The 11,822-nt window shown below is 36.0% G+C and overlaps 1 protein-coding gene across 2 annotated transcripts; it reads left to right on the top strand.

The window, feature by feature from the left end:
* Window positions 1–738: 738 nt before the first annotated feature.
* LOC122712125 (arrestin domain-containing protein 17-like) lies at window positions 739–7,290 on the top strand. Of its 2 annotated transcripts, none has more exons than XM_043931508.1 (8): window positions 739–1,293; window positions 1,372–1,487; window positions 3,289–3,408; window positions 3,495–3,709; window positions 4,039–4,212; window positions 4,590–4,763; window positions 5,522–5,768; window positions 6,501–7,290. In XM_043931508.1, exons 1-8 carry the CDS (start codon window positions 1,238–1,240, stop codon window positions 6,656–6,658), a joined length of 1,260 nt encoding a protein of 419 aa, XP_043787443.1. In that variant the 5' UTR covers window positions 739–1,237; the 3' UTR covers window positions 6,659–7,290. The 2 variants fall into 2 exon arrangements, with proteins under 2 accessions (XP_043787443.1, XP_043787442.1); XM_043931507.1 differs by having other exon boundaries at window positions 6,498–7,290.
* Window positions 7,291–11,822: the final 4,532 nt, after the last annotated feature.

Here is an 11,822-nt window from a genome sequence, read left to right as displayed (position 1 = left end):
ATTGTATAAATTGTATGTTGAAAAATCCGAATTAATAATACAATGATGAATTGAATTTTTCAAACGAGAAGGAAGAGGGAAATCTTTAACCTCGAAAATAGCAAACGGGTCACTATCATAAAATTCAGATCACGTCGCAATTCTTAACAAGATCCTTAAACATGTCTTTATCTTAACTTGCACACCATCCTTCAATATGCATATATGACCCGTTTAAAATCCCCAAACGTTGATTCTTTTTTTCTTTTTTTATTAATCCAAAATTTTTTAATCATTAAAGAATTAAGTGTATATGTACACTTAATATAGAGAGAAAAGAAAGAAAAGAAAAATAATACCCGTTCACAAAGCCTAATCCATCTAAATTTGTCAAAAGAGATCACGAGATGTTCACGACTCAGAGTTGGAAAGAATTAATCTCTCCCTCAAAGATATTTTCAAGGTGGGGATCGGCAATGGCGCATCAATGTGGCAGAAAAGTGGCAGCGATGCGGCAGAATTTAAACACTGCAAGTCACCCCGATTCTCAGGTGATCCTGAAAATGGTCGATACGGGTGCCCCTATTACGCGGCCCGCCCTTAATTCAGAGTTACGCCACTGCGGCGTGCATCTACCTGTGAGGAAGAGCTTCCACACCGATGAGAGTCCTTCGATTATCCGGGCCAGAGGAGGCGAAAGAGCAAAGGTTGTTCTCGCAGTACGCGACGGAATGTCGCCGTTATATTGGCGAGCCAAAAGACGCATGCGTCACCGTTCGAGGACTCGCCTGCTGCAATTTTGGAATCTTGTCAACAAACATCTCACTGCTGCCTTAACCGGTTACCTAGTCCAACCTTCCTCGCGTCCGCGCCTTTCGTTTCTTTTTCTTTTTTTTTTTCCCCACCGATCGAAGGTTGACAGTGTGGGCTCCAGCCGCGATATAGATCTCGTTCCGGAAACGTTTAACGTCGGCATTAATCGAAAGATTTATCGGTGTACATCACGCGGCGTATATATACAGCACGAAGAGGAATGTTATTCCATCCGATGAACAATTGGCCAAAGTGATTCTTTTTAAGGAGAAAAATCCTTTTTTCTTTTTTTTTTTTTTTTTTTGCGAACGGGAACATTTGTGATACAGTGAGAAAGTGTCTTTGAATATTGAATAAAAAAAAAAAAAGAAAGAAAGAAAGGAAAAAAAGATTGATGAGTTGAGAAAGGGGTCGAAAGGGGTTGTACACACGCACGTGTCAGAGAATGGAGGACGAGGAGACTGAGACCGATCGGTCGATCGCCGAGACTCTCTCCAAAAGGTAGAACAAAAAGATTAATTAACCATAGTGGAATGAGTTCTGTTATACTGAATCTGTTTCTCTATCTCTGTGGTGTAGTATCGGATTCCGGCGAATCGATATTGTCCTCGATCATCCTCAAAAGGTCTATTACAGCGGACATCGGATCTCGGGGAACGTCCACTTGGAGCTGGACGAGCCGACCAACGCTTTGGGTAGGTAAGCCTCGTCCTCGAGGGCAATTTAAAAAAAAAAAAAAAAAAAAAAAAAAAAAAAGAACGGGGAACAGAATTTAATCAAGAACTATCGCCTTTAAAAGAACGCCTCGAAAAATAAGAGAATTTCGATCAAGCTTGAGCTACGATGCTCAAAGTATCAAAGCAAAACGATTCGGGGCAAGCTTTCTCCACGGTGGATATCGGAGAAAGTTGTTTCTCGACGAGCGTTGTTTGTCAGACTGCGAACTGTTAAAATTTATCAGATATTCGTGAACGGAAAGTAGATAGACATCTCTTAGATATCTTTTTTTTCGAAGAGGACGTCGCAATTAATCTTTGAAAAATATGATGTGTCGCAAATAAATTTGTGTCGCGGAATAAGAGTTATTATAAGAGTTATATAGTTTCAAGCCTCTCTCTCTCTCTCTTTCTCTCTAGTTTTGATGAAAACTTTCTTTTCCATCTCGGAAATATGTCGAAAACGGGTTAGTATGGATAGGCGGAGGGAAGATATTCGATTGGCTGGTTGTAACGAGGCACGATCAACTTGATATTTATTCTCGTGATGTTTACCCGTGTTGTTCGCAATCAAAAAAAATTTTCTTCTCTGCCGGAGTCGAATGCGTGCCAAACGTGCCATCGATCGAGTTGCATAACGGGTGACCTAAAAGACTTTGCCACGCTGAATACGCGTCACCGGAGACGATGTACCACGTGATTCTGGTATTGCAGGAACGCTTTTAGAATGGATAGAGCGGAGAAAAGAGTCTTTGCTATACGTAGAGTATACATTCACGAGGTGAACCTTTTCTAAGTTTAGATGGATCGTTAAACAGTGTCTAATATGGTGTTGCTAGTTAAATATGTACATGCGTTTTGCACGTGCCCTTTGCTTACTAAGATCTCAGCCTTTCGAAATCTTGCTAAATCTAGATCTTGTTTTTCTCCTCACACTTGTCCAACATTTCAATAAATTTTTTTATTTGAATCTCCGTTTTTCAATTAGACGATAGAATTATATATATATCCGGTAAAGTTTATTAATAGATTAGAGATACGTTGTTTTTAATTAATCGTAATTCTTAAATTTTTTTCTATTCAATCTAGATTAGGTCTTAGCATAACATATTGCATCATGTTGCGTAAGATATGTTCTGGCATTTTCTAAACAAAAAATTATTTTTTAAACATTTTATATAAATTATAAACTATTCCACAAATTATATATCGATGTATTGAAGAATTATAATCGATATTTCAATGAAACGTAAAAATATCATTGTATAGAAAATACTTGTGCATATATGTGTATTCGAATAGAATATCTTAGTGCGAGTAGAAATCATATCACGAAAACGAAGTTTTAATTAATATCCAATTAAACGAAACTCCTGCCAATAGAATTTCTAAACGCGAATTCCTGTTATCCGAACGAAAAATCAGATATTGATGAACTCCATTTGTACAAACTGTTTCTCCTTTTAACGGATTCGGATAAATGGAGTTGTACTAGTAGAATAACTTTAACTTTACGCGGGCAACCTGAGTCATTTACATTACTTTTTTTCTTTCTTTTCTCAACGTTATTCAAGAACAAGAAAGATCTAAGAAAGTATCTTATCGAAGTATTCGAAGTTATACGATCGTTGTACGCGTTTTTGAAAAATTTATTTATTTTAATTTTCAACAAAAAGAAACTTTCACAAATGACCCAGATTGGCCAACGAGGGTTGAAGATAAACTATTTATTTATTTTTTTTTTTTCATAACACTCCTTCACCTTCACCTTTCCACGCAGGAATTAGGCTAAAATGCAAGGGGGAGGCTCAAGTGTATTTCACCGATCGATCAGCTGGCATTCGACGTAAGTTTTCAGCGTTCGAGAATTATCTCCACGTGGAAACGTATGTTGTCGGCGGTAAGTAAAAAGACAAGCGGATAGGCGAAGAACGAGATACACGAGACGGGAGATGTCGGATTCTAACAGATTCTCGTCACGAGTAGATGGTAAAGAAAAATCTGTGATAACTGGAGGCGTCTACCCGTTCAGCCTAACGCTCCCAGAGAAGTTGCCGTGCAGCTTCGAGGGCCGATACGGACGAGTACGATACTCGATTAGGGCATTGTTGGACGTAACGACCATTTATCGGTTTTCCACCAATATTATTCCATTCACGGTGGCTCCTATTCTTGACCTTAATCGAGATCCTCTCGCTCCCGTGAGTAGAAATCTAACAACCACTGATATTACCCTCGAGATGTGATTTCATTTCGTGGGATGCCAATGCTCTTTCGAATTAAACGCTCGATCATTGCGCTTTCTCAACTTTGTTTCTTTCTAAATTCTTCGATCTTTTGTTTTCTTTTCTTTTTTTTTTATCGCGATTTGTTTCGTACAAAATTTCTTTCCACGAAATCTCATTGAAAAAGAAAAAAATGAAAAGTCTTTAATTTATTCTAGTAATAATAATTTGATTAAATTGCGCAAAGATTGAACTGCAATCGATATTTAAATGATAACGAGAACAATGTGAAACGATCTTTTCAGTTGCCTATAAATATCAAACAATCGAAGATGTACATCGGCCAAACAGAATCCCTCACCGTGTCCATGTCTCTTCCGGTTCGAGGTTACGTCCCTGGCCAAGCTATACCGATCACGATACTCATGACGAACCTCTCTACAGTTGTGGTTACCAAAATTAGAATCGTTTTTAAAAAAGTAACCCTGTCTCCTCATAAGTATCTTATAATCATATATAAACAAATTATGAATATATAATTTGCTCTTTTTTGCTTTCTTTCTTTTTTTTTTATCGTATGCCGCGTAATCTTTTTCGTTTCTTTAGTCTATATTTTTAAAAATATATATTACAGTAGTAAAATAAATAAAAGTAGTCGTAACGTATATTACATTAACAGCTGTAGAAATGCACAGGAATTTATCTATCTGTAGATAGAATTTTGCTTGAGAACAGCACATTTCGACGCGGCGTACATTGCAGTAAAAGTTATCTGGGTCATGGCCCGTGATATATTTTCTTTTATTAGATATCCATCCCAGCATCAGGTTGTTCTAAACGGTGCATATTTTCATAGGTGGTGTCTTATCACTCGACGGAAAAGTCGCGTAAGCACAAAGAAATCATAGTAGAAGTAGAACAGCCCGTTAATAAAGACTCCGATACGTACGACGTCACGTTTGACGTTCCTGCAGTACCACCTACCGGGATGATCCACTGCAACATCATCGACGTTCTGTACACGCTTAAAGTGAGACCGCCTCGTATTTACCACGATAAAATCGGAATCAACCGATATTGCAACTTCTCCGGGAATCTAATTTACATATTAATTGCTATTTTGTGTCGCCGAGAGAAAGTAACAAATTATATAAGAATTGTCTCAAAAATTCTTTTTCCCTTTTTTTCACTTCTTTGCTCTTCTCGATTTTTCCACATTCCAGATCAATGATTTCTGGATTGATTATACTTGTATCTATACTCAGATCCCCATTCTATCTTGGAATATAATATAATATTCTATCTAGAATATTAATCTGACTAGATAAATTGAATATAAATTTTGCAAAAGATTTAATAAAAGAATTTTTGGAACAATCTAATATCTGTTATTAATTCCTAATTTAAATCCAACCTTTTCATATTATTCTCTTATTCTCTCAATAATTAATTAATCGAGTCATGCCACTTAAATTATCGTCCCAATTATTCATAGATATGATTAAAAATCGTGTAACATATATATATATATATTTTTTACATTTGGTTACGCGGCCCCTCGTTAACAAAAAACGTTAAACGACCATTGTCACTTTCCACGAGACATAAGATCTCAACGAATTGGACGAAGTAAAAAGAATTCTCGTTAAAATTAATCGGATCGTTAAACGTAGCTTGAATATATATATATATATATATATATATATATATATATACACACGCTTTCTGCCAATAGTAAAACGAATATCTTTCCTTTCTTCCTTCTTTCTTTCTCTTTTTCATCGAAAGGTCGAGGCCTGCGTAGACGTGAGCGAGTGGTACTACAGAATGTTTCAGAAGAACTTGAAACTGCGAACAAATATAGTGGTCGGCACTGTACCGCTTCAAAATTACGAGACCCCGCAAAAAACGACGGACGTGACGGAGGATTTTTCGCTTCATCCCCAATGTACCACGGCCACGGAAGAATACGCGGACGACACGCAGCCGTTGAAAAACTCAGAGAGGGTGGAGAGGGGGAGGTCGAGTTTGTCTCGTACGTATCCACTCTGCCACGCTATATATAACACGTACACACCTGCTACGTGTTAATTACAGGTATTTGCGGGAAACTACAGGTCCACGGTTTACATTATTCTCCTTTTCGAGAAGTGTAAATATTCGTGGACAGTCGGAAAGCTCCCACTTTGCACCGCTTAATTAAAAATTTCTCCGTGAAATTTCTATTGGAACTGTTGTGTTCAGCGCATCGAACTACAAATAATTATATTTTGTATTAGTAAAATTTGTTTGGAAATATTATTATGCGCGGAAGAAAAGAAAGGAGAAGAACGTGTTTTCCTTTTAACGTTTAAAATTAATTACAAATTTTTATTTGAGAACTTTATAACGCTTTGCATAATTATTAATTATGAATTGTGAAATCTTTAAAGAATCATCCTTATATTTTAAGACATATTAAATAAATAATATCATAAAAAAAAAAAATAAACTATTATTTAAATTAACGAAGAAGATGTTAAGATTATAGTTTAAAGAAAATTCTTTACCCTTTATATTTAACGAAAAAAATCTATCTCTATTTAATTTTCAAAATAGATATATTTCCATTCAAACAATATAGAATTCTATTCAACAAATATTTCAATCCAATGTCACTTAAATGAAACTAATTCATTGTTGGGTTCATCCCCGACAAACCCCGCCATTTACAAACTAATACTACCACCAGTAACAGGAAACCTAACCTCGATATTTCTTCCAGCAGCAGTACCGTTATACGAGAAAAGTCAAATATATCGATCCTCGAAACCGGACAAGGACGATCCCACGGGAGACGATGGTGACAGCGATGGAGAAGTCAAGCCGTATTCACCTATGTATCGCGTGTACAAATTCAAATCATCTCTGAAAAAAGCTCGTTAGACGCGTGCTTCGATACGCGTAGAGGAGAAAGAGAGACGGAGAGAGAAAGTGAGAGAGAGAGAGAAACACAGCATCGTTCGATTAATCGTTGAAATCGTTTCAACGTTTACAGTGTCCGCAACGGATATTCGCGAGAAGAGAAGAGAAGAGAAGAGAAGAGAAGAGAAGAGAAGAGAAGAGAGGAGAGGAGAAGAGAAGAATAAAAAATTGTGATGATTCATTGAAAGTAAAAGAGAATTGCCGTTTCCTGAAAAAAATTTTATACATTTTAAGAGTACGTGGAAAAATATGTACGCGAACGAATTTTACGTCCAATTTAACGCTGTATCGATCGACCGGTTGCCTTCGAATTCTTGCCTTTAGTTTCTTATTTTCTTAAAAAAGAGGGAAAAAGAAAATAGCGGGGGAAAGGATTATTAGAACGAGGAGAAGCACAGAGTGAGATATTAAAATCCGTTGGGACCAACCTGTGCAGCTAATTAAATTCCGTAATCACGCGAGCAACTCGCGAAAGCAAAGTTATTCTATAATAATTGTTCGAACCGTGCGAGCTCCCGATACCATCGAAACGAAGTTTATGAAAACACTTAACAACATGTATTGCTTTAAATGTTCAATAAAAATATTCTCGAGTTGAACGAATTTTTTCCTCTCCCCTTCTCCTGTTTGTTATTTATTCTCCCCTTCCCCTGATAATACAATTAAAAAAAAGGGTCAGTTATCAGGTTGTTCGTATCGATATCTGATACGATGTGTGGATACATATTTTATTGGACTCGATTAAGAAAGATAGTTGTTGTAAAAAAGAGATCGCGTTTATTATGGATTATATCGTTAAAAAAAAAAATAATACGTTAAATGAAAATTTAATACATGAAAATTTAATCAAAGCTCTTGAAATATGAATCAACCGTAAATAGCAATATGAATATTCATAATAATAGATTAATCAGTGGAAATATACGGTCAAGAATTAAAAATTAACAGACACGATAGGTAATACTTAATATTGATCAAAATGCAAATTTACTAATCCATTCCCATTAAAAAAAATATCATCCTTCAAAATGTTCACGAAAAAACGTATCTAAAGGTTTCTCTTTTTTTTAAAAACAACGATTATGCAAAAATTATTTGCATATATGTATATTAATTAATTATATCCAAGTACATTTTGTGATCTTTAAATCATTCTGATCCTCTGATGTAATCTCTATTGTTACATGATTATAAGAATTTGATATTATAAAAATGAAATTTAGATTTTGACATGAAACACTTCATCGAAATATTTTAATCGTATAATTCTAAACGATCCAAAAAAAAGAAGAAGATTAGATTAAAGATCGAAAAATACATTTCAATGTGTTATTCATATCGATCATTAAAAAACCTGTTCCAACTTGGCATTTCATAATTTTCTCAACGCGTGCACCAGGGAAATGTGCATCTCGTTCGTGTTGCACGTTTGAATTAATGATGTCGTTGATACGCGTATCGATCTCGTCTTGAAAACGCAATTACAGAGAATGACAGTCGAATCAAATGGCAGAGTAATCGGTGTACAAGAATCTATGAATGAAAAAGTCAAAAGAGAAGATTGGATCTGGTTACCGTGCCACGAGACTTCCGGTGATCGTAACCCACCATTCAATGGAAGAAATAAAAATGCGTTCGATACGGCGGAATTGTAAACTGCCATCGGTTATTTGGCAAACAGTGAACGTCACGAACAGTGTTTCCTGCCGCTTCTTTTTCATTCAATATTTTCCATTCAAACTTTTATATTTTGGATTTAAAATCACAGGGACATTCTCAAGCACCGAGAACAGCTTTGCTCGATTCAATCGATAATTCCACCATTTATATGGTCGTATACCGTGTAATTCCCTGTCCAAAGATAATATTTCGACGTTTGCCAATGTTTTAATCACCGTCGCGTCGAAATGCATCGAAATGCATATAAAGTTAAACGTCGCGCAATACTTGGCTTACTTTTACTTGGCTACTGTTTTTGACCCGACTTGAGATCGAATTCTTGATTTTGAGATCGGTAGCGGACGATGGAAAGCCGAGGAGGGTGGCTCCAACTTTGAAGGCTTTCGATATCGCAACGATGGATCTTTGATTACGGTAGCCGTCTAGCAAATGCTTCCTGTCCTCCTCTGTTCTCCTACGACGCCGTTACATCTTTCTCCAACCTTGCGTTTACATCTACTTTGAAAGACCACATCATAGGTGGCCGAGTTTGGAGGTTTGGCTTAATCACGACCCTGCACCAGGAGGTTATCCTAATTTCGTAGCGATTAAACGTTCCGGGGCTGGTAGCATCAACCAAGGGACGCAAAATTCACGAAAATTGAAACTTTCTTGCAAATCAACTGATCCTTACTCGAAATTTCTCTAAAATTAATCCTTATTGTAATAAGGTGTAGTCTTATTGTAATATTGAATTTCATTTTTTTTTTGTTGGATATAAATAAAAATTAACAAATTGTACTTTATAAGAATTCTTTCTTCTTATATACTTTAAACGTATTTTAAACATAATATTGAAAATAGCCAATACTATATTGTATAGCTTGCAAGAAGAAGTTAGAATTGTGCATTATTCGTGGCCGACACGCATCTAAATTCTATTCAGACAAACGAAGGAACGAGAGCTCGTTGTACGGCGACGAATCGATCTTTCACCGAGGTCAGGTCACTTCGATATACCTTTACGTCGAAGCCACGGCGTCAAAGTGTGCACCTAATTAAAAGTTCGTACTACTTTTGTGGAAACTGGTGCGGTTCGGTGTTACAAGCATCGGCTGTCAACCGAGAACGAGCTTCGACAAAGAAACTGTCGCTTGCATTTCGAATCTCTCTCGTATCGTAATTGAGAAAATTCTTCTCTTCTCTCCTTCTCGCAAACAGCGAACTTTTTCGTTGCGCTGATAAAACGTTTGATTAAACAAAAAAAAAAAAAAGAAAGAACAATGAAAAAATAAAGAGAAGAGTTAAAAATATTACGAGGACAAATAATTTTACCTTGCTCGATACAAATCTTTGAACTTTATTCGTATACGAGATTTTATACAATTCTGTCGTACACTCTCTTGTTTCATCCAATTATCCTGAATTGAATTATTTATAAATAACTTTTTCGTCATAATTTGCAATCTTGCGGAATTTTTAAAAATATCAATGCAACGAAAGATATCAATTTGAGTTCTTCAAGATCATATAGAATATATTTAAAGAATCCAAGTAAAATATTAATTCATGTTATTGCACGTACGCTGCAACATGGAAAATGTCATAGCTATTCTCATTGGTAACTACGTGCCGCGTGTGTACGTAACAAACTCTGATTGGAGCAAATCCACGTAAACTCGTCTCCTGCCAGGGGCGGTGCGGGAAATTCAGAGGAAACTTTATCCTTCGGTTGGCAAGTGCCAACATTGCACGCTACCTTGAAAGCACCTCATTGTATTGCAAACCCGATTTTCAGAGTCTACAGACCCGAAGAAAAGAGTAAGCAGTCGGTGGGGGGATTGAGTGCATTGGTTCCTTACCTCATAAAGTATTACCCTTCGATTTTTCCAAACAATAAGTACACTCTCCCCCACTCACCCCCGAGTCCGACTTTCGAATATCGAATTCGTTTATTTCTCGTATTATTTTAATTCGAAGAGCCCAACACGAACAAACGAAAAATTAATTCTTCTTAATATTCTTATAAATTCTTCTTATAAATTCTTATAAATATTTTAAATTCTTATAAATATCTTATAAATTCTTCTTCCCATATGATATTTAATATTTAAGATATTATATTTAATTAATCAATATTTAAGATTGTACATAACCTAACTTGTTCTGACTTACGCTCGAAAGCTTCGTTCGTTTCAAGACAAGATTAACTTTTTCGTACATTCGGTTGCAAATATTTGATTAAACATTGTCGATCAACCTATATAATAATCTATATATTTCTAGTTTTCGAGATTCAATTTTTCTCCGAATATAAAATTATATATCGTCATTAAATATCGTCGAACTTCCAGAATTAAAAGTTCTGGAAGAAGAACTTGAAATGAAAGTTGGTAATGCTCGCCAGGAACGACGCGAGGACTTGTACCCCCTCACCCTCGGGGATTTTCCTTTGAATTTCACCGGTCTCGATCCTTCGAGAATCGCAAACGTTTCCGCGAAGACCAAGTACCGCGACCGACGGTTTTTCATTTTCCTGTGGGAGAATCATCCGTTCACCACGTCGAATTTAAATCCCGTTCGTCCCTCCTATCTTTCTTCTCCTCTCCCTCCCCAAAAGGAATCGTCCTTTTATCCATAATATTCTCTGAAGACGCATGAAAACGCAGTAAGGGAAAACTCAGAAGCAAAAAGGAATCGCAGCGTGTGATTAAAACGTTTGTACTCACTGGCAACAATTGCCAAGCTAAATCACTTTCGACCTTATTATTACCCTTAGCATTTTCCATCATGAAGAAGGTACGAGATTGCTATCGTTTCTCGTCCTCTTGTTCAATTCCTCGACCTCGTTTCACAGTTATGCTACTACTTTGGCTTTGAGGAATCGATGGTTCCTTGCCACTCCTTCAAAGTATCTTCGCTTTTAAGCCGTTTCTAATGAACGTTAAATGCTGCCACTTAACTCGAACTACTTCGATATAGGGTATAATTTTGATATTTGAACCTGTGAACCATCTTTGTGAAATTTGTTTAATAAGAAGAACGTTCTTTCTCTATGTTTAATTCAACTAATTCGTTTGCTCGAAGTTCGAGATGCAAAAATGAAGAAGAAGGTATGTTCATCGGTAAAATTGAATTGTTGAAAATAATTTTTGAAAAAATGCAAATTTCTGTTACATCTTCTGTCATATGTAGAATTTAAGATAAATCTTAATCCTATAATTGATGAAAGATACTTTTAGAATTTGTTCGTTTTTAAATAAAATTATTCTATTCTTAATTCCTATTCAGTTTTCATTAGCTTCTTCGTTAGCAGTTGTATCTAATTTAAGGTAAATTATTTAATAGGTCAATTCAGAGTTGAATTTATTTTTTTTTTTTTTTTTTTTGCTCTCAAACATTTTCCAATTTTTATTCCCAAAATTGTCGAGTGTTATCGCTCGGTTCGTTAAAACCGTGATTGTGT

Source organism: Apis laboriosa, unplaced genomic scaffold (assembly GCF_014066325.1).
Source record: "Apis laboriosa isolate Shangri-la unplaced genomic scaffold, ASM1406632v1 scaffold19_cov150, whole genome shotgun sequence".
Lineage (NCBI taxonomy): Eukaryota > Metazoa > Arthropoda > Insecta > Hymenoptera > Apidae > Apis > Apis laboriosa.
Note: the sequence above shows the minus strand (reverse complement) of the source record. Positions and strands in the feature narration are given on the sequence as shown.